Raw genomic sequence first — 22,984 nt, forward strand, 5'->3', positions numbered from 1 at the left:
TGAGACACAGGCGAGAGAGGAGACTGAGTTGCAGAGGGGTGATCGGCGACCGGCGCAGTCGCAGCCGGCCGCCAAGCGGGCAAAGCCCGCTGATTCGAGGACAGGCAGTTCGAGGGGCCGCACTTGTGGGAAGTGCGGAAAGAGCCATGACGGGCCGTGCAAGACTGGGGTATGCTACAAATGCGGGAAGGAAGGACATTTTGGGAGGGACTGTCCGAAGGGGTTCTCGGTTTGCTTCCATTGCAACCAGACCGGCCATCGGAAGGCCGAGTGCCCCCAGCTTCAGAGGTCAGCACAGGGATCTGCACCTGTGGTTCGAGCTGCTGAGACCCGGCCAGTGAAGGCCGAAGCACCGAAGGCTAGGAGAGAGCCTTCCAGCTGACTGCGGAGGAGGTCCGCGCAGCACCTGACGTCGTGGCGGGTATGTAATCTTTATCTATTTTATGTTGAGTTTATGCTATTATAATTGCTATATGTTATGCGTAGGTACTTTTCTTGTGAGTTCTGTACCTGCATTGGTTTTATTCGACTCGGTGCGAGTCGGTCTTTCATATCTTTGACTTTTAGTCGGCACATTATTATTCCGAGGGAGGCATTGAGTCGACCTCTGCGGGTTTCCATAGCAGATGAGCGTGAGGTATGTGCTACCGAGGTGATACGTGGATGCATGCTGGAGATCTTCGGGGTGGAGTTCCCGATCGATTTGATTCCGATCGCTATGGGGGATGTTTGTGTCATAGTAGGAATGGATTGGTTGAGCCGTTTTGGGGCTGTCATAGATTGCGAGCGTCAGTTGGTGACGATCCGAGATCCTAGTGGGGGAGCGCTGACGGTTTATGGCGAGGGGACTCGTGGTGGTTCGGTTTTCTGTTCGGCCGCTAGAGTGAGGCGGAGTTTGCAGCAGGGCTGCAAGGGGTTCGTAGCCTTTGTGACAGATGTGCGAGAGGCTGCTGGAAGGCCAAGTTCAGTGGATGAGGTGCCGATAGTGCGTGAGTTCCCGGACGTGTTTCCCGAGGATTTGCCGGGTGTGCCTCCCGAGAGGCAGGTGGAGTTTCGTATTGATTTGGTTCCCGGGGCTGCGCCTATCGCCAAGGCGCCGTATCGGCTAGCATCGCCAGAGATGCAGGAGTTATCCTCACAGCTGAAAGAGCTGTTGGGGAAAGGGTTCATCCGTCCCAGTAGCTCTCCCTGGGGAGCGCCGATCCTTTTTGTCAAGAAAAAGGATGGTTCACACCGGATGTGCATTGATTACCGGGAGTTGAACAAGTTGACGGTCAAGAACCGTTATCCGTTGCCAAGGATCGACGATCTATTCGATCAGTTGCAGGGGGCGTCTTGGTTCTCCAAGATTGACTTGAGATCGGGATATCACCAGATGAGAGTTCGGGATGAGGATATCCAGAAGACGACGTTTAGGACTCGTTACGGGCATTACGAGTTCGTGGTGATGCCATTCGGGCTCACCAATGCACCAGCGGCATTCATGGATCTCATGAACAGGGTGTGTAGGCCGATGTTGGATCGTTCAGTCATTGTATTCATTGATGACATCCTGGTGTATTCGAGGACCAGAGAGCAGCATGAGGAACATTTGAGGGAGCTCCTCGGAGTTCTGAGAGTGGAGAGGCTTTTCGCCAAATTCTCCAAGTGCGATTTTTGGTTACGGGAGGTCTAGTTCTTAGGGCATCTCGTTAACCAGGATGGGATTTTGGTTGACCCGGCCAAGATCGAGGTTGTGATGAGTTGGGAGGTGCCGAGGTCACCTACGGAGATCAGGAGCTTCTTAGGGCTGGCAGGTTACTATCGGAGATTTATCATAGATTTCTCCAAGATCGTCGTGCCACTTACCAAGTTGACCCGGAAGGGTGTTACTATCTCATGGGGTCCAGAGCAGCAGACCTCGTTTGAGACCCTTCGCCAGAGATTGTGCGAAGCTCCTGTACTCGCACTACCGGAAGGGATGGAGGATTTCGTGGTGTACTATGACGCATCGATATCGGGGTTGGGAGCGGTGTTGATGCAGAGAGGGCATGTGATCGCGTATGCATCGAGGCAGTTAAAGCCTCATGAGACGAGATATCCCACCCACGATCTAGAGTTGGGGGCTGTGGTGTTCGCCCTCAAGATCTGGCGTCACTATCTGTATGGGGTTCGGTGTACGATATACACGGACCAAAAGAGTTTGAAGTACTTGATGGATCAGCCCAACCTGAACATGCGGCAGAGGAGATGGTTGGATGTGGTAAAGGATTATGATTGCGAGATCCTGTACCACCCGGGCAAGGCTAATGTGGTAGCTGACGCCCTGAGTCGTAGGGCAGAGGGTACCCCGATGCGAGATATCTATATGAGGTTGACGGTGATGACTCCGATATTGGATACCATCAGAGGGGCCCAGGCCGAGGCGGTGAGACCGGAGAACCGCAAGAGAGAGCGAGTTATCGGGCAGGTGTCGGAGTTTGTTACCAATAGTCGTGGGCTTATGACCTTTCAGAGACGGATTTGGGTACCGTTTGTGGGCGGGATGCGTACTATCTTGATGGAAGAGGCGCACAGATCGAAGTTTTCAATCCATATTGGGGCCACAAAGATGTATCTGGATCTGAAGAGGGAGTATTGGTGGCCCTGCATGAAGAGAGATGTGGCGTGGTTCGTTGAGAGATGCCTAACCTGTCGTAGGGTTAAGGCCGAGCACCAGAAACCGCATGGTAAGTTGCAACCACTTGAGATTCCGGAGTGGAAGTGGGAGCAGATATCCATGGATTTCATCACCAAATTGCCGAGAACGACAAGGGGTGTCGATGCGATTTGGGTGTTTGTGGACCGATTGACGAAGAGCGCCCAATTTCTCGCTATTAGTGAGAGTTCTTCTGCGGAGAGGTTGGCAGAGCTGTACGTGAGGGAGGTGGTATCGCGGCGTGGCGTACCCATCTCGATTGTGTCAGACCGAGATGTGCGATTCACTTCCAGATTCTGGAAGAAATTTCATGAGGAGTTGGGTACGAGGTTGCATTTTAGTACTACATACCACCCACTGACCGATGGGCAGAGTGAGCGGACGATTCAGACGCTCGAGGACATGCTTTCGGGCATGTGTGTTGGACTTCGGCGGGAGCTGGGACGCGTATTTGCCCTTGGTGGAGTTTTCCTACAACAACAGCCATCATTCGAGCATCGGTATGCCACCCTTTGAGCTGTTGTATGGGAGGAGATGTCGTACCCCTATTTGCTGGGGTGAGGTAGGGCAACGCGTGATGGGTAGTACGGAGATAATGCTTCAGACGACTGAGCAGATCCAGCAGGTCAGGCAGAGGTTGTTGACCGCTCAAAGTCGCCAGAAGAGTTATGCAAATAGACGTCGAACCGAGCTCGAGTTCCAGGTCGGTGATTATGTTCTCCTGAAGGTATCTCCTTGGAAAGGAGTGATCCGATTCAGGAAGAGGGGCAAGCTAGGACCCCGGTATAGTGGACCATTTCGGGTGATCGAGAGGGTGGGCAGGGTAGCATATCGCTTGGAGCTACCCGCGGAATTGGAGCGGATTCATAATACCTTCCATGTGTCTCAGTTGAGGAAGTGTATAGCCGATGAGTCGGCGATAGTGCCGTTAGAGGACATTCAGGTGGATGCGAGCCTGAATTACGCGGAGAGACCAGTTGCGATTGTGGATCGAAAGATCAAGGTTCTGAGGAACAAGGAGGTGCCCTTGGTTTTGGTTCAGTGGCAACATCGGAAGGGGTCCGAGATGACTTGGGAACCGGAGCGTGAGATGCGTGAGCAGCATCCGGAGTTATTTGCAGAGCGAGACTTCGAGGGCGAAGTCTAGTTCTAGTGGGGGAGAATTGTAACAGCCCGGATTCCCAGGTATTATTTATTTATTTATTTTGGTAATTTGTGAGGAGACTCGGCGAGTTGGAGCCTAGACTCGCCGAGTATGATCGCGGATTTGGACGCGGGTTCGCGTCCGGACTCGGCGAGTCCACGCTGTTTAATGAAACCCTAATTTCTCGGGTTTGAGGCGTATTTAAAGGGCCTTATGGCCGTCATTTGCCCTCATCAGTCCCCAGAGTGAAACCCTAGAGCGTTTGAGTGATTCAAGTGAGGGAAGGAGCCATTATTGATCTTGGAGTTGTTGTCTAGCAAGGAAAGAGGAGATCTAGCCAAGAGGAAGCAAGAGAGGGGTGGATTCTTGAAGATTTGAGGTCCAGAACATCACAACTGAGGTACAATATCGAATCATTCTCTGTTATTGTGATGTTCATGTAGATTTAGGGCTTTTGAACCCATTTGTGGCTAGATCTAGTGTCCTCATGGTCCCTTAGCGAGTTAAGGTCCTGGATCTGGACCCATAGAGGTCCAGAGCACCTCATTGCCAAAGCTTTATATGCATCCATGGAGGTTTTGGCTTGGGATCAATGTATTTGATGCTAAAACACCATTCATGAGCTATTCAATGCTTGATGAGCATCAAGACTTGGACTTTACGTGGTCAATAAGCTTAAGGAGACTGGATCTATGAATTAGTGAAGCGGATCTGACCTAAGAAGGTCGTTTGGGGTTGTGCATGGAGTGCACTCGCCGAGTCCATTCCCCAGACTCGGCGAGTTGGTGCGGGTTGTTCAACGATTACGAACCAGGGGTTGAGTAACCGAGTCGGGTGAGTGACTCGGTGAGTCGGAAGAGATTCAGAGGGATCAGGTTTCCGTAGGAACTCGGCGAGTCCACGCCAGACTCGGCGAGTCGGGTTGACCATTGACCAGTGTTGACTGGTTTGACTTCGTGGTATTAGTCAGCCAGAGTCAAGTAGTATTAAGTAGAAATACACTGGTGTTGTAGGAGGACGATAGCTCGGGAGATCGAGCACTAGTGGTTAAGAGATTTACGAGTTACCGAGACACGCGAGGTGACTCTTCTCACTATACGTTACCTTGAGTGGTATTATGAGTTGACCAGAGGGTCTTATGTGTTATTTATGAGATTATATCCTATGTATGAGATTACGTGCTATGTGTTATATGTATGCTGTATGATTGTGTAGACCGGACCAGAGGGTCCAACGATTCTGACCGGGCCGGAGGGCCCAGTGAGCTGTGACTGGACCGGAGGGTCCGACGAGCTGCGGGACTGGAGGGTCCCGCTGAGACATCTAGACCAGAGGGTCGGATTTAGCCTTGAGTGGCGTAATTATGGTATGTGGTATTTTGAGGAACTCACTAAACATTTATGCTTACAGTTGTTGTGTTTGATGTCTCAGGTACCAGCGAGGACCGTGGGAAGGCGACGGCTTGACACGTACACACACACCGATGGAGTTTATTATGTGTAGAGATCTTGGGATTTGTTTTTGAAAACAATATTGATTATGGATTTTGATTTGTGATGTGATACATTATGTGATTTTGAAAAAGAAAAATTATTTTGAAAATTTACGGTGTTACAACCATCATGTCGTGTTTTTGTCTGACACGACACGACATGACAATATATTATGTAGCACGAACACGACACGACACGATGTCGTGTTTTTTAATTAACACGAAAACGAACCGTTTAAAAAAGGACAAATACAACACGACACAACAAAGATAACATAATAAAAAAAATTAGTTTATTTAATTAATATTTAATCATAAATAAAACGAAAAACATAACAACTAAATGGTAAATCGTGTCAATTTCGTGTCGAATTTTAAGCACGACATGACACGATATTGTGTTTTTTACACTAAACACGAACACGAATTTGAATTTCAGTTTCGAATTTGAATTTCAGTTTCGTCCAAAGTTCATTTTGTGTCATGGATTTTTATCGTTTGGTATCAACAATTGCCACCCATACTTCTCATCCTCTAGTAAAATTGCAAATCACATATCCCCTCCCCCAATGCCATTTGGCTTTTTATTTATATGAATTGCCAATCAAACAACGGTAGGTCATCTGGAAGATCAACCGATGATTTTGTTGCGGTGTTGTTAGTGGTTTTTGATTTTGTTGTCACTTCTTTGTAATTATTCTATAGATAATCTGGGTTTAACTTTTAACATTAACTTGTCCTCGAGTTTCAATAAATCAACCAATTCTCCAAAGATACATACAAATTAAACAAATCATCATACTAAACGAACCTAATTAATTTAACTTGCAACTTACTTATTTTTTTTTTTTCCATAGATGCACACAAATCAATTAAATCATCATAATTTATCCTCCAGTTTTTTTATAAAGAAACCAATTCTACATATAGAAAAATCTATATTAAAGGCATAGAGCTGATGGCATCTTTTAAAATTTAAAAAGTTTTTTTTAATTAATAAAAAGTTAATAGCAAAAAAATGTTAAGATAAATTAAAAATCGATAACTTGCATCATTATCCCTTTCATTTAATATGGAAAGTAGTACTTGATCAGGTTATCTAAATATATTCCCGTGAGACGTTGCCCTCGTCTCTACCATTATAAATTCATTCCCTCCCTCCACTTTCCACTCCATCGTTCTTCTCTTCTCTCTTTTCAACACAACCTCCAACAATGAAGCTCCTTCCAATGGCGATTTTCTTGCTTTTTGCTCTCTTCGTCGTCTCATCAGCCATGGACATGTCGATCATAGGCTACGACGCAACCCACATGACCGCCTCCGATGCATCCTCCTCGAGCTGGCGCACCGATGATGAAGTCAACGCTATGTACGAGTCTTGGCTCGTCAAACATCGTAAATTTTACAACGCCCTCGGAGAGAAGGAACAGAGGTTTCAGATCTTCAAAGACAACCTTAGGTACATAGAACAGCACAACTCCGGCGATCATTCCTACAAGCTTGGACTCAACAAGTTCGCAGATCTGACTAAGGAAGAGTTCCGGTTAGGCTACACCGGCGCTAAGACGATCGGTTCTAGGCGGAAGTCGAACAACGTGAAGAGTGATCGTTATTCTCCCCGTTCCGGCGATGCCCTGCCTGATTTCGTTGACTGGAGGACCAAAGGTGCCGTCGCTGCCGTCAAAGATCAAGGAAGCTGCGGTGAGTTATTTTATTGAATTGTTTTTGTGCTTTATTTTGCTTTTCCCTACTTTTAAGCATTTGTTTTATTACGTGTCCACTAACTTCAAGAGACTAAAGCTAAGGCACGAACGTTAACGATTTGGAATAATCAGTTAACCATGACTAAAAGTAATTTTTAGTTCATAAGAACAAAATACTGAATACTGAATGTTCTCGCAAAAATACTTCAGCATGATTTTGATTGGTCTAACGAATCAAGAATCGGAAAAGTGGGTCCGTGATTACAAGATGTTTTGTCTTTTATAAGAATTTGGGAATTATAATTCCATATCCTTCTTTAATTTCTTTTAAAAATCTTATCTTATCTATTTCATACGAGAAGTAAACTAAAAATTATAAAAAAACATGAATTCTTATTGTAACGTTGATTAATATAATGGATGCTTGTTGAATTAAAGGGAGTTGCTGGGCGTTCTCATCAATCGGAGCAGTAGAAGGGATTAACCAGATCACAACTGGTGAACTGATCACATTATCAGAGCAAGAACTGGTGGATTGTGATACATCGTACAACCAAGGATGCAATGGTGGTGATATGGATTATGCTTTTAAATTCATCATCAAAAATGGCGGAATAGACACTGACACAGACTATCCCTACACTGGCAAAGACGGAAGATGCGACAGTTCCAGGGTTCGTATCATATTTCCTTGTTTTCAAATTTCAATACATTAATCATAATATAAATTAATGACTAAATATATATTGTGTTTCAGAAAAATTCAAAGGTTGTCTCCATTGATAGTTATGAAGATGTTCCTGTGAACGATGAGTCAGCATTGCTAAAGGCTGCTGCAAACCAGCCCATAACTGTTGCTATTGAAGCAAGTAGCAGGGATTTCCAGTTCTACACTTCGGTAATCCCTTTTTTCTTTAATCATAGTCTTTAATTTTAGTTAAACAAGTTTGCAAAATAATCTCCTAATCCTTGAATTTTATGAACAATGGATATAAAGCATTACAAGAAGATTCTAGCCAATAATTATAGAATATGCACAAATTTGAATCTTTTAATTGTAAATTTTTTTGTGTCTCCATGGAATCTTGTTGGTCGAGGCCCAAGGGTTGTGGGGTGGGTGGATGTAAATTATTATAATATTAAATTATTACATTTAAAGATTTGGTACCCCTTTATTTTGTCAGGGTATCTTTACCGGTCAATGTGGGACCGATTTGGACCACGGTGTGGTTGTGGTCGGATACGGGACTGAAGATGGAAAGGACTACTGGTTAGTGAGAAACTCATGGGCTGCGGACTGGGGTGAAGAAGGTTACATAAGAATGGAAAGAAACATAAAAGAAAAAGTTGGTAAATGTGGAATAGCAATGGAAGCATCTTACCCGATTAAAAACGGTCAAAACCCACCTAACCCTGGTCCATCACCACCATCACCGGTCAAACCTGAAATCGTCTGCGATCAATATGCCACTTGTCCTCAAAGCACCACGTGTTGCTGTGTCTATAACTACCATGGCGCTTGCTTTGCGTGGGGATGCTGCCCCTTGGAAGGTGCTTCTTGTTGTGATGATAATTACAGTTGCTGCCCTCATGATTATCCCGTTTGTAACTTGCGCCGTGGCACTTGCTCAAAGGTAAAAGTAGTGTTGTTTCGTCTGTTAGATGAGACTGTGTCTAGCTGAAATCTGACTAGTTTTTGAATTTTGTGTTTTGCAGAAGAAGAATAGCCCATTGGAAATCCAGGCGTTGAAGCGTATTCTTGCTACACCGACTGATTTGAAGAGGAACTATGCTTGAGGAAATGATGTGATTTGTGTTATTGAAGTTTTTATTTAACTTTAAACTATTTGATTACCATCTGATTATAAATATAATCAGATGCTCATTTGTAAATACTGCATTGATTCCTCCTGTACTGAATTTGATCAAGAGACAAGTTCATGTTTTTCCCTTTTATATTGCTTTCGTTTTACTATAAATTATCCCAAATAGCTATGTGCTTTTATTACATGATAGAGAAAATTGCAAAAATGGTTCATGTGGTTTCTCTTTTTCTTTTTTGGCCTTCGTGCAAGGGCCAAATTTGAAGTAAAAGTAGATAAAAGGATCAAAACCTGAAATTTTGAAACTCTCGGAATGGAAAACGAAAGAAAACAGTAAATGATATGGACCATTGTTGCAATTTTGTCTCTTTCTATATCTATATTTTTATATTGCTTTCAAGTTGATAAACCTTCCGGCTTCCACCATCACGCAACGACGGAAGTCACCTTTGATAATGTACTATGTTATAGCTAAATGTACAAGTCTCTAATTTCCATTCACAAAGTCTCAGAAATAATTTGCTGTGAGGTATGGGTTTCCATGATAAAATTTCGTCTCCTTGTTTGTTTTCCATGTTCTGTAATCTGATCAAACTAGATTCACATATCTCTAGCCATGTTCTACCATGTTCACGTCATCTTAAATCTCACCATCAAACTCGTATTTTGACTAAAAAACTATATTTTTTTTTGTCTCGTCGTGTGTTATTGATTAATAGGATGGTGTTTAAAAAAATACTCTTTCATTATATATATTCTTAATGATTTTAGGGGATTTTTTTGTTTCTAACAGGTCAATGTACTCGATTGCTATTTATTGTTGTTGCTTTGTCAACAGACAAACAATAAATCCAAAAACCAATAAGTTGAACTTGTTTACTTATTCAATTTCAATTAGTTAATTTTCAAGTTCAGCCAATCCATTTTCAAAATAAAAAGCAAAAGAACTCAAAAAAATATGTATCACACCATTGCTTTTATTGTTAATCCATTTTAGGGGCTTTATTTCTTCACTTAGTGGATATAAATCAAGTCACTTAGTGGATATAAATCAATTCGAGAAATCAAATACATTGCCTTCTGTTCCGACCCATCTTCATATTCACTTGATCAAAATAAACGTCAAAATCAAAAGAGAAAATTTAAAGAGAAAATTGTTGGATTCCACATGTTTTTGTAGATTTGTCCTAATTTATATGAGTACAAAAATAGGTATTAGGTATTATTGGTAGAAAGATATTTAATGTTTCGATTCTTAATGGGCACATGAATTGATTTTATATATTTATGTTTCATTTTCACTCAAAATAGAAAGAACAATTTAATAGAGTAAGTAAGGCTTTTTACGTTCAATCATAAAGTTTTATAGATTTGTCCTTATTTAACTTTTTTCCATTTATGGAAATATGCCATAGATCCCTTATGCATGCACTTTTTATAAATAAACAACCAATTCTATAGAGAGATGCATAGAAAAAGTTGTATTGGAAGTTGGAACTTCTTATATGCAAACAAAGGAGATAAAGATCAATCATACCGACATACATGTGAAGTTCACTGTCAGTTTTAGTGCCCATATTGTTCAATGTAATATCACAACTTATTATCTTCATTTGTGCCCCAGCCTCCGAGTGCCTTTTCATTCCATTTTTGTCATTACATATTGCCATCACCATTTTCAAATATATCTATAATTATCGCCATGTTTGATAGCTTCTTAATGGTTTCATATAAAACAACATCCGAATGATTTAACTATTAAGAGCGTTAGATTCGTCTAATTTGAATATTTCATTCGGTTAGAGGCATAACCTTTCAACTAAACAATAAGTCTAGACTATTCTTTTGTGAGAGTATATCATTACGACCACCAGTTGACTCTTTCCCAATCTTAGTCGGTCTCCTAGTCGCAATGTTCATTCTTCCTCATTGCCGCTGGCAAACAAGAGCAACATATGTCTATTTAATATAAAACAACCTCTTTGATAGCTTCTTAATGGTTTCATATAAAACAACCTCTTTGATAGCTTCTTAATGGTTTTAATATAAAGCAACCTCTGAATGGTTTAACTATTAAGAGCGTTAGATTCGTCTAATTTGAATCTTTCATTCGGTTAGAGGCATAACCTTTCAACTAAACAATAAGTCTAGACTATTCTTTTGTGAAAGTATATCATTGCGACCGCCACTTGATTTTTTCTCAATCTTAGTCGGTCTCCCAATTGCAACGTCCGTTCTTTCTCATTGCCGCTGGCAAACAAGAGCAACATATGTCTATCTTGAATCCAAAAGGTTACCGACCTGTGACATCCCTAAAATTACGGTCAGAAAAGACCGTTTTAATTTATGTTTTTAAAATAATTTCAGAGTAATCCACTGATTTAAAAGAGTTGCGGAATTTGTTTCCAAAAACAACATATGATAAAATAATATTTACCAAAGCATTTCATAAAAGAATGTATTTTCATTAGATATCAAAACTCGGATGTCATGTTCCGATACAGACCAAAAAAACATAAACGACAAATTACAAGTCATACAACAGTTATATACAACTACAGACTTATAAACAAAATAACTTGATGATTCATCCATCTTATGCCCTCGCGCCACTTCCTATAATACAAATAAACTGAGTGGGTCAGACTTGGAAGCCTGGTGAGCATATAGGGTTTTCATCCCATAATAAATAATTATATTTAAATTCACCAATCAACAATAATCCGATTACACATTTTCGTTATCCTCATTTTACGTCCCTAAAACAACATCTATCTCAAGGGACCTAATCTAGGATTTTTTCATCGGGACGGACATTACTGCAAGGGGTTTCCTCAACAATAGATGTCCTAAAGGCAACCATGAGTGGGATATCAAGCCCACAACACCTACAGGTTATGAACGTGCCAGCGTTCCACAAGACAGTCTAGAAAGAGTCTGTGGTTGTCATCCATACTCCGCTAGATGACTAGATCAACTACAACATCGAGGCCTCTCATCAGTTTATCACACGACAACTATCTATCCAAGTTCTACCCAACATTTTGTAGATAACAATATACATATGCAACTTAAAAGATGATAAGATATTCATTTAATACTCATTCCAAATATATAGATTCATTCCAAGTAACAGAAAATATATATCTATATACACATAGCACGTATTCACTAGGAGATACTTTATATCTATGTGTTAGAAGAAAAGGAATATACACTCACTTGATCAGAAGATGATCGGACAACACTACGGCTCTAAGAGTAGTATTTCTTCGGTGAAACCGGGAAATCTTCACAAAACCGGGCTTTACGCGGGCAGAGTTTCGGCTTGAAAACTTTACATCTCGAGATCTTCAAGGCTTCGGGACTTGCTTCGGGTCTCGGGATGATACCGGGGCTTCGGGGGTATAATTTGCAAGGCCGGTCCATTGCTTTTTACTACCCGGGGCGAGATAAGAATTTTTATGCCCTTATATATGAAAAAAACTAGAAAATCCAAAGTGCGGTAAATTTTATAATCAAACAAGCAATATAAGTAAAACCTACAAAAATCACCTAAAACAATATTATCGAACATTTTTTGAACTTTACAATAATCAATAATTTGTAAAAAGTCACTTTCAATACATAAAATTGCTAATCATTCAATCTTTCTTGAATCATAATACTTCTAAGATATGATTTCATGAGCTTCAATTTTGAAAAACTTCTTTCCACAAAAATAACCGTAATCGGCACCTTCAACAATAACCTATATGCAACAAAAACGTTAAAAAAATATATTCATTCTTCTTTTATGCTCTACTATTTGAATAGATGTCTAAGGAATTTCATTTTTGTATGCTTCATTCGGCAACATTTTCTGTAAAATTTGTAACTCAATCAATAAATTATTCTCATCAATCTCACATTCTTCTTCATTTGTCAAGTTGGACTCAAGATTTAAACAACATTTTTTAATTCATCATCAACTAAAGTAACTAATTTGGAACCACTAAATAAAAAAACAAATATAGATTCAAAATCATTTTTTTTTAAATCATTAGAAATATCAACTAAATCATAAGATGTACTTGGTAAAATATAAAAATTATCAACCAGATTATTTTCACTAATATTTTGATTTCTAACAACAAATTTATTCAAAGACCCTCTTAAATGATTAGTCTCTTCTCGGTCATTTTTTTCTATTTTGAGAATCTTGTGGTTGTTTTTTGAAAACAAATTTAAAACTTAACAAGTTATAAACACTAAACAAAGAAAAATAGAACTTGAATAAGAACACAAGGCAGCAGATTTTAGGCAAACCACAATGTCAACTTTCAATACAAAGCAGCCTCCTGATTCACATTACAAAAACAAAAAGAAAAAAGAAAAAAAATAAAGGATCAATGGAACTTTAGTAATTTGTAACATAAGCAAGTCTGACATTTACCTGATGTAAACAACAAATAAAGGATAAAGATTAAAGGCAACAGATTTTGAACTTAATCAGAGGCACAAAGGTGAAAAATTCCTTTTCAGTGAAAAATCGAAATTAGAAATAGCAAATAATGTTAAATCATAATAAAAAAAATCGAAATTAATCAGACACAATGAAACACATAAATCATAATCATATAGTAAAATCGAAATCAGAAGAAGGGAAGTAGAGAACCAGAGAAGTCACCCAAATCAGAAGAAGACAAAATCGAATTCAATAATCCTTTTTCATTCAGCTTTATATGTGATATGCCTCGTTATCCTGTATTCAAGCGAATCACTCAATCAGGTAATGAACAGATGATGATTGATTTCAGGAAGTTTAGAAATAAATAAGAAACAAACGAAGAAAAATAACTCACCGATTTACATCCTCAATCTCCCAAATCAGTTAAACAGTTGAACTTCTGAGACGCCTTCTTCCGTTTTCCTCTTGCTCCGGGCAGAAAAAAAAATCAAACCCAATCAAGCACAGAGAATCGCGGATCGAACTCGGAGCGAGAAGTTATAATAAAAAATTGATTGAAATGGAACCCAATCAAGCAGGCTAGTAGCATTAGTTTACAACAATTGAGAATAAGAGAGGGATAGAAATCAGACCAAGAGAGATAGATAGTTCAACGATTTTGTAGCCTCGAAACACCACAATACGATTTTCAAGGGTTGTCGTTACCGATTTGATGATTGAAGTTCTCAAGACATTTGGCGCTCACAAATCATGCCTTCCGCCTTCACTTTGCATCCGGACGTGTTTCTTCATGGATTGGAGCACTTGGACTTCACTTTTGGGCCAATATATATATATATATATATATATATATATATATATATATATATATATATATATATATATATATATATATATATATATAAAACTTATTGGACATATATTATGCCCCCTTTTATTTGATGCCATGGGCCTAAGCCAACTCGCCCATGTATTGGGCCGGGCCTGATAATTTGCGCGTAGATCGATGAAATAAGGGTGAGAGAGAAGAGATTTGGCAACCACAAACGGCTGCCCTTTGTGATCTATTTATAGGGTGAAGTCTGCCGCGAACGCAGGGGGTTCCTTTCGAACGCGATGCGTAGGAGCAGGGTTCCGATCCTATCCTTTATCCGTTGAGTCAACATCGACGTGGCTAATCCGGAGCCAAGCAATGAACGCTGGGCGTTCACACTTTGGGATGCGTGCCTCGAAATTCAGAAATTCATAACTTTCGCATACGATCTCCGTTTTCGACGTTCTTTATATCCACGCGTAGGTGAGATTTTGCTTTACAACTTTCGTTTAGACTCCGTCGGCTAATTTTGATTTTATTTTTATTATATTATTTTTAGTAGGCCGGGACAGGAAAACTCTGTTAGAAATTCATAACTTCTTCATCTGACGTCCGTTTTCGTCTGTCTTTTCACTGTTGGACTATAATCGACGAGATCTTTGATTCTCGTTTAAATTGTTTCGGCCAAATATCATTCGATCTCATATTCGAACTTTGGACTGCACACAGCTAAGTCGAAACTTCGAAAAATCATAACTTCCTCATACGAAGTCAGATTTGGACGTTCTCTTTGTGCACGCTCTCGGTTTAACGTATTCTACGACTTTCATTTAGATCACTAAGGCTAAATATCGCTCTATCGGGATTTCACTATTTACGTCCCGCAGTGTCGTATCGGTTCTGTCGCGAAACGTCGACAGGTCATAACTTCTTCGTTATAACTCGGATTTCGACATTCTTTATATATTCGGAAACCTCGTCACGACCACTACGTCTTCATGTATTGATATTGGTTTTATCTAACATTTCATTTTCACGCTTCTTTTTATTCTTAATTCATTTAAGCCACACAATTAAGTATAAAACACATAATACTCAAATAATACATTCTTATTATTTTAAAATGAGTTAGAAATGTTAACCTAGACTATTACATCAACATTAATGCCTAGCCTAGAAACACGGGCGTTACACGACCGCCCCTTGCTTTTTTCCCATTGTCGTTCTTGTCGACTTAATTGTTGCCACCTTCTTCCTCCCCCTCCCCCCGATCATTGTCAAACAAGAGCAGCATAAAGTATTTTTTTGTTGATCTTTTCATTTTTCTTTGTTTCCTCATGAAATGTGGCTCTAAATTTCAGTTTCTTGGTTTATGGCAAATGAAATGTTGCTCTTTTATAACAATCAATATTAACACGAATGGTGTTTATTATAATTCATTGAGGTTCGTAAGACGATTAAGAAACACGAATCACTAGAGAAGAAAATTATAGAGCATTATCCATATGGGTTTTCTCATTTTTTGTTCACATGACTCAATATCATGATTTTAAGAGAAAAAATGGATTTTGAAGATTGATAATATGTTTTTGAATTTTGGATTTTGAAGATTGGTAATATGTTTTTGATTTTGAAGGTCGATGATATGTTTTGAAGGTTGATAATATATTTTAATGTTATTTGAACTTGTTATTATTAGAAGGTTATAATGATATTTTTATTTAATTGTTCAACAATGTCACACCCCCGAACTGAAGAAACGACGGAAACGTCCGGGGGTTTGGGTGACTTCATCTTGTAATATCATCACAGTGAATATAATTGAAACAAGGCAAGCATCATCATCACATGTACAATAATACAACAAGTGTTTACAAAAGTTACATTCTTAAAATATAAGTGTAAGATGATAGCAAAAATACATCAAAGTCCATGAGTTCTTGAAGGCCAACCTGCTTAACGATTTTCCTGAGAATACAATTATTTTGAAAATGGTCAACATATATAATGTTGGTGAGTTCATAAGTATATTTGTATGAAAGGTTTGTATCACTTTGTAAACACCATAAAATCCGATATTTTCTGTAAAAAAAAAATTAATGGTTTGAATGCTTTGTATCAAATCTTGTATTAAAGCATGTGTGTTTTCTATTTTGAAAATGTATAAAGAGAGTATTCCATAAAATCCTATGTTTTTTGTTGTAAGTAGAAGGTGATGTATAATGTAAGTTTCCCTAGGAAATCCGATATTTTCTGCTTGTAAAAGTGTTATAGTATTAACCCAAAGAACGTAAATTGGGGTTTGTTTTGAATTGTAATTGTAAAATCGTTTATGTATTCCGTAAATTTTATAGTGGAGTTAATTTCTTTGTGAGTCATTATAACCATACTTGATATGACGGATTTGCCTGTCATGACGTTTTTCAGGCGTCGACTTGTTTAAGGTAAGACATTTGTCACCCTAGACTGGCCTAGTCTAGCTGTAGCGAACAACTCAGGTGCGGGGCTGTCAACCCCGTATAGATCTATACACAAACTCTCGTTCTCCCTCCAGGAGACTCTGGTTATAACTACAAGATTAAAGATTGTATACTAGGTAGGTATGAATGAAAGAACACGTCTCACAAGAGCCTTAACTATATTTACACGAATATTGTAACACACTATTTAAATAATGATTTCGTGTATGTAATTTAGTTACAAAGCCCAATGTATTTGTTCATGAATGAATGAGACCCAATAAACATGAATGAGTATACAAGGTCCGTCGAGCATGTAGATAGGTTAACAAGGCCCAATAAACATGTAAAGAGTATACAAGACCCATCAAGCATGTAAATGGGTCACTAAGGCCCAATAACATGTAATGAAGGTATAAGGCCCAATAAACATGTGAATGGATCACTAAGGCCCAATAAACATGTAATGAGGGTATAAGGCCCAATAAATATGTAAATGGACCATTAAGGCCCAATAAACATGTAAGAAAGGTATAAGGCCCAATAAGCATGCAAATGGACCACAAACGCCAATAAACATGTAATGTATATTCCAGGCCCAATAAAAGTGAAAATGACGTATTTAGTCCGTTTGTTATTACATTGGTTGTTTAAGCTTAGTTGTTCACCAAAATGACATAAAATGCCCACTTTTTGTAATGATGACATTTTTGGCCCATTAGGCCGAAAATTTACAATTAAGGCACATTTTTGGTAAAATTGACACTTTAGGTCCATTAAGACCAAAAGCTTATATTTAATGGCTTATTTTAAATAAAATAACATTTTTAGCCCATTTTTGTTGAAAAATAACATTTTCGGTTCAATATTTGATGAAAATTGACATTTGCGGCCGAAATGTATAGAATTTTATCTTTTCGGACCAAGTTTAAAAAGATTAACATTTTCAGCCCCCTTTTAACCGAAATTTACATTTTTGGCTCAAATTTGTTTAAAATAACAATTTAATCCACAAAAGTCAAAACTTTACAATTTAAGCCCATGAACCGTGTAGGCCCAACTTTAAGCCCATTTGGTGAAAATTTACATTTTTGGTCCTTTTAAAACTGAAAATATCTTTAAGACCCATTTTTATATAAAAATGACTCTTTGGACCTTGAAAAACCATGAATGCACTAAAGGCTTCACCTTTGTTGTTTATTTGTCAAAAAAGGGCCCCTTAAACGGTTTTGTTTTGTTTTCTAGTATTCCACAACATGTTTACTCCTTTCACTTCATAGTAAGTTGTATTATGTGTGTTAGATTACAAACATCACCACGTTTTGGTAGAGTTTTCGAGATTTATGTAGTTTCAACACATAACCACAACATATAACATAGAAAACACACATAAACATGCATAAACACATAGATCTAACACAAAACAACTTGTATCCTCCCCCCAAAACATAGTAAAAACCGAAAATAGGGGGTATGAACTCACTTTGGTTGATAGATCGGTTTCGGTGAGAAGATCGAAGGAGATTTCGGCCTAGCTTGCTTCTTGAGGGGAGTTATTGAACTTAAGGTGTTTTAAGAGCATGATTCAAAAAATGAGAGTGGTTTAAGGAGAGATTTTTAGTGTAAACTTGAAGTTAAACGATAGATTTACACAAGGATTTACCAAAAAGGATGAATCTTTGTTGAGGAATCCCGCATAAATCGAAACCGAAATGGAAACCGATGGTGTGGTTTTTAATTTTGCAAAAACCGTAAAAAACCGAACCGCACCGAATATATATATATATATATATATATATATATATATATATATATATATATATATATAGAGAGAGAGAGAGAGAGAGAAAGAGAGAGAGAGAGAGAGAGAGAGAGAGAGAGAGAGCTAGGTTTAAATGTGAATTGACATCTATTGTGTGGATGTGTGGATAATGTTATTTTGTGAGAATTACAAATAAAATATATTGTTTGATAATATGAATACGTTCAATCTTATATAATTATTTTAATTATTAAGAATTTTCACTAATTAAATCATCTATAAGGTTATTATATATTTTTTTTAATTATTCTCATTCTGTCAGAATGTTATCAGGATGTTTATTGAGTCGTATTTTGTAAGAATTAAAATAAATAAAAAACGATGAATGAAAACAAAAATGAATTAGAATTGGTGAGAATCCATTAAAATAACAATAGTTTCGTGAGATTGAACATATTCATATTACGAAACAACATATTTTCTTAGTAATTTTTATAAAATAACATTATCCACACGTGCACACAATAGTTGTCCATCCACATTACAACCTAACTATATATATATATATATATATATATATATATATATATATATATATATATATATATATATATATATATATATATATATATATATATATATATATATAAGAACGAATAACTAATGACAATTAAAATTTCTATAAATATAAATATCCTTCTTATTAGAAAATGATTGTATATATATTAAACATACATATAGTGATATTGCAAGAACAAATAGTGTTTATTATATTTTTTAGCATATAAATATGAAGACTAATAGTGATGATAGTATCATTTTTGTGAATACATTAATTAATATTATCACATGTACCTGTGAACCAAATATTATATTTAATTAATATTATAGTCAAACATTAGAAGCATGAATATTTATGTAATTTGATTTCAAACCAAGAGGTGGTGGTATCGGTTCATTTCCAAGATATCATTTAAGCTTTACTTTTGCTTGCCTTATAAGAGTATCCCCATCGCCTTTGAGATAAAACATTTACCATTCTCAACTTTTTTTATAAAAATTCAAGTCTATGGCTTTTAACCCACATCTTTAAGAAGTACCACATTGTTGGGAATGAAAAATCTTGCGCTCCTACTATCTATATAAAGTTTTTCAAGAAATGAATAATACTTACCATCCGAATCAAAGTAACTCGTCGAGTTATAATAAAAAAAGTAACTCATTGAGTTATAGTAAAAAAGTAAAACAAAAACCATATAAAAATAACTAACAAAAAAAAAAAAAAAAAAAACCGAACCGGAAAAAACCACAGAAAAACCGAACTACATAAAAATCAAACCGTGTGGTTTCTAAAACCAAATCATCTCGCCCTACTGGTATTTGCCGGTCCGACCCTTTTTTCAGTTACGATTATCCCTCCCCTTGCCTATTTCCACTCCATCGTTTTCCTCCCTCTCTTTCCAATTTTCAATACAAGAAGCTCCAACAATGAAGCTCTTTTCAATGCCCATTTTCTTGATTTTTGCTCTCTTTTTGGTCTCGTCTGCCATGGACATGTCGATCATAGGCTACGACATCACCCAAACGACCACCGCCGATACATCCGCGTCGAACTGGCGCACCGACGAAGAAGTCAACGCTATGTACGAGTCCTGGATCGTCAAACATGGTAAATTTTACAACACCCTGGGAGAGAAGGATAATAGATTTCAGATCTTTAAAGACAACCTCAAGTACATAGAAGAGCACAACTCCGGTGATCATTCTTACAAGCTTGGACTCAACAAGTTCTCAGATCTTAGCATTGAAGAGTACCGGTTAGGGTACACCGGCGCCATTCCTAAGGGGAAGTCGAACAAGCTGAAGAGTGATCGTTACTCTCCTCTTTCTGGCGATGGCGATGTCCTGCCTGATTTCGTTGACTGGAGGTGCAAAGGCGCCGTCGCTGCCGTCAAAACACAAGGACAATGCGGTGCGTTATTTTATAAAATTAATCGATACCTGATAAGAAAAGTAAACTAAAAATTGTAAGAACATGATGGAAGATTTTTAGGGGGATATTTGGGGAAAAGTTGATTAATATGATGGATTTGGATTCATGTTTGTTGAATGAAAGGGGCTTCGTGGGCATTCTCAGCAATCGGAGCAGTGGAAGGGATAAACCAGATCGTGACAGGTGACCTGATCACACTATCAGAACAACAACTCATTGATTGTGATACATCTAACTATGGATGCGATGGTGGTTTTATTACCGATGCCTTTGATTTCATCATCAAGAATGGCGGAATACACAGTGACAAAGACTATCCCTACACTGCCAAAGATGGAAAATGCGACACTTCCAAGGTCCGTATCATATTTTCTTCTACTGATATTGTTAATAAGATTCCTGTTCTTGACTATTATATTCTGCTTCCAATTTGTTCAGAAAAACACAACACTTGTTTCCATTGATGATTATGAATATCTTCTGGAGGAAAGCGAGTTAGCATTACAGAAGGCTGTTGCAAACCAGCCTATATCTACTGGTATTGATATCAGTAGCAGGGATTTCATGTTATACAGTTCAGTATGTAAATCCCTCTTCGAATTTAGTGAAACAAGTGAAAAAAAAAAAAGATGTGATCAATAATCTGTGTATTTTATATTTTGTCAGGGTATCTTTAGTGGTGTATGTGGAGAGTTAGTAAACCATGGTGTAGTTGTAGTTGGATATGGAACTGAAAATGGGAAGGACTACTGGGTGGTGAGGAGCTCATGGGGTGCAGAATGGGGTGAAGAAGGTTACATAAGACTAGAACGCAATATAAAACAGGAAACTGGTAAATGTGGAATAACAATTTTGGCATCTTACCCTATCAAAACGAGTAATTAATTACCCCATAGGTAAAATTATTCTTTCATTTGTTGCATATGTATAGTCCTAGATGAGTCTCCACCATATACATCAAGTTTATAATCATTTCAAGTAACATATTTTCTGTTTTGTGTAACAGGGAAAGAAAAACACGACCATTTATCTGATTTGTGTTATTGAAGCTTAACTAGAAACTAATTCATCACCATCTGATTATATCAATTGCATTTGAGTGTGACCTTTAATAATGTAACACTCTTATAGCTAAGGGGCTATTTGATAGTTGCCTATTGAGTCGGATGTGATTAAATCAAAAGACTGATTGAGTTAGACACAACTTCTTACCAAACTTAATAAGAGACATATCAGAGGTTATGAGACTAAGTCACACTTAGCTAATTGTAGTATCAAACATTCTGAATCTGACAGAGTAAGACCCAGGTTGGTAACCTGATAAACTTAGGAAGAGGCATATCAAACAATCTATAAGTGTACAAGTCTATATCATACACACATAACACTGGTGAAATCTATATGGGTTCAATCTCTCATTTCATATTGTTGCGGCGTTCTACATTTTTAACAGTTGATTATAGTAGATTCACACATCCATGACCAACCGATCTTAAGCACTAGCATGTTCACATCACTTTAGATCTAATTTGGTGACAATGGAAGACTTTGATACCAATATAGGGTTTTGTTAATTATAAAATATTATGATTATAGCAACATGTAGGAAATTTTAGGGTTTGTGGTGTTGATCTGGATACCAATTTGGATCGTGATATCACTTTCCAAACTGATATTTCTACCTTATGCCTGTTACAACAAATTCAGCCTAGGATAATCCAAGTGGACACTTACGATTCTAGGCACAGAAATACTAAGCCAATATGCTAAAGGATTCTGCGAAAGTATGATGAAAACCGAAAGCTTAAGATCGTGTCTTTCTTCTAAAAATAAGAGTCGTTTATATAATAAACGATATTAGGGTTTCAATAGGGTTGGACCGCTACGAGTTTCTTTGGAAACAAGTCAGCGGGACACCAGTCAGGGGCTTTGCCCCTTGGACCCCGCTAGGGGCGCTGCCCCTTTGGAAACCCCAGGGGCGTTGCCCCCGGACCCCTGACTAGTCGAACCGGCTACTAATTTGATCTTATACATGCGTGCACTCCGTACCAACTCGTACACATTAGAAAAACAAATTAAGAAGCTCTTTAGGTCACATGCTAATTCCAGTTACATAAAATGATATGATGATATTAAAATCACCAAAACAACATAAGTTAAACATGACCAAATTGATAGTTATCCAGGAGATTGACGATTAAAACATGAATACTAAATACTAAACCCAAGGAATCATGCACTTGACAATTAAATATCACTCTTTTTTATGTAGGGTTGAAGGTTGGCTTTCTTTAGTGTCTCACACCATGGGTCATGGGTGAGACCAATTTGAACACACTCTCGTCTTACCATTTAGCCCAAAAGCTGCGCTTATTAAGCCGAAACCAATATTTGCTTCAAATGTTGATAACTTGATATGAAATTTTGTTTATAGAGAACAAAAATTATAAATTTGCATATATTTATTTTTCTGATAAAAAATAAACCCTAAAATAGATGGTGGTGATGATATTTGTTTTGAAAATATGATTTTGACAATGTGTTAAAACAAAAAGAAAAAAGTCCAATAACTGTTGGATATTGTGCAAATTATAATAACTTTTTATTTTATGTTATTAGCCTAATTGTGTATTCAATAATTTATACAAAAGAATAATAAGGCGACAC

General features: G+C 38.0%; 1 protein-coding gene and 1 pseudogene across 3 annotated transcripts; both read left to right on the forward strand.

Annotated features, from left to right (window-relative positions):
• The first annotated feature begins 6,447 nt into the window (after nucleotides 1–6,447).
• LOC111876162 (probable cysteine protease RD21B) lies at nucleotides 6,448–8,972 on the forward strand (annotated as a pseudogene).
• A 10,710-nt stretch (nucleotides 8,973–19,682) lies between these two features.
• LOC111876160 (zingipain-2) lies at nucleotides 19,683–22,776 on the forward strand. 3 transcript variants are annotated; one of them, XM_023872685.3, is made up of 5 exons: nucleotides 19,683–20,296; nucleotides 20,441–20,673; nucleotides 20,756–20,896; nucleotides 20,984–21,213; nucleotides 21,324–22,776. In XM_023872685.3, exons 1-4 carry the CDS (start codon nucleotides 19,813–19,815, stop codon nucleotides 21,200–21,202), a joined length of 1,077 nt encoding a protein of 358 aa, XP_023728453.1. In that variant the 5' UTR covers nucleotides 19,683–19,812; the 3' UTR covers nucleotides 21,203–21,213; nucleotides 21,324–22,776. The 3 variants fall into 3 exon arrangements, with proteins under 3 accessions (XP_023728453.1, XP_052625179.1, XP_023728455.1); XM_052769219.1 differs by having other exon boundaries at nucleotides 20,984–21,568; XM_023872687.3 differs by lacking the exon at nucleotides 21,324–22,776 and having other exon boundaries at nucleotides 20,756–20,891; nucleotides 20,984–21,230.
• Nucleotides 22,777–22,984: the final 208 nt, after the last annotated feature.

Source organism: Lactuca sativa, chromosome 1, assembly GCF_002870075.4.
Source record: "Lactuca sativa cultivar Salinas chromosome 1, Lsat_Salinas_v11, whole genome shotgun sequence".
Classification (NCBI taxonomy): Eukaryota; Viridiplantae; Streptophyta; class Magnoliopsida; order Asterales; family Asteraceae; genus Lactuca; species Lactuca sativa.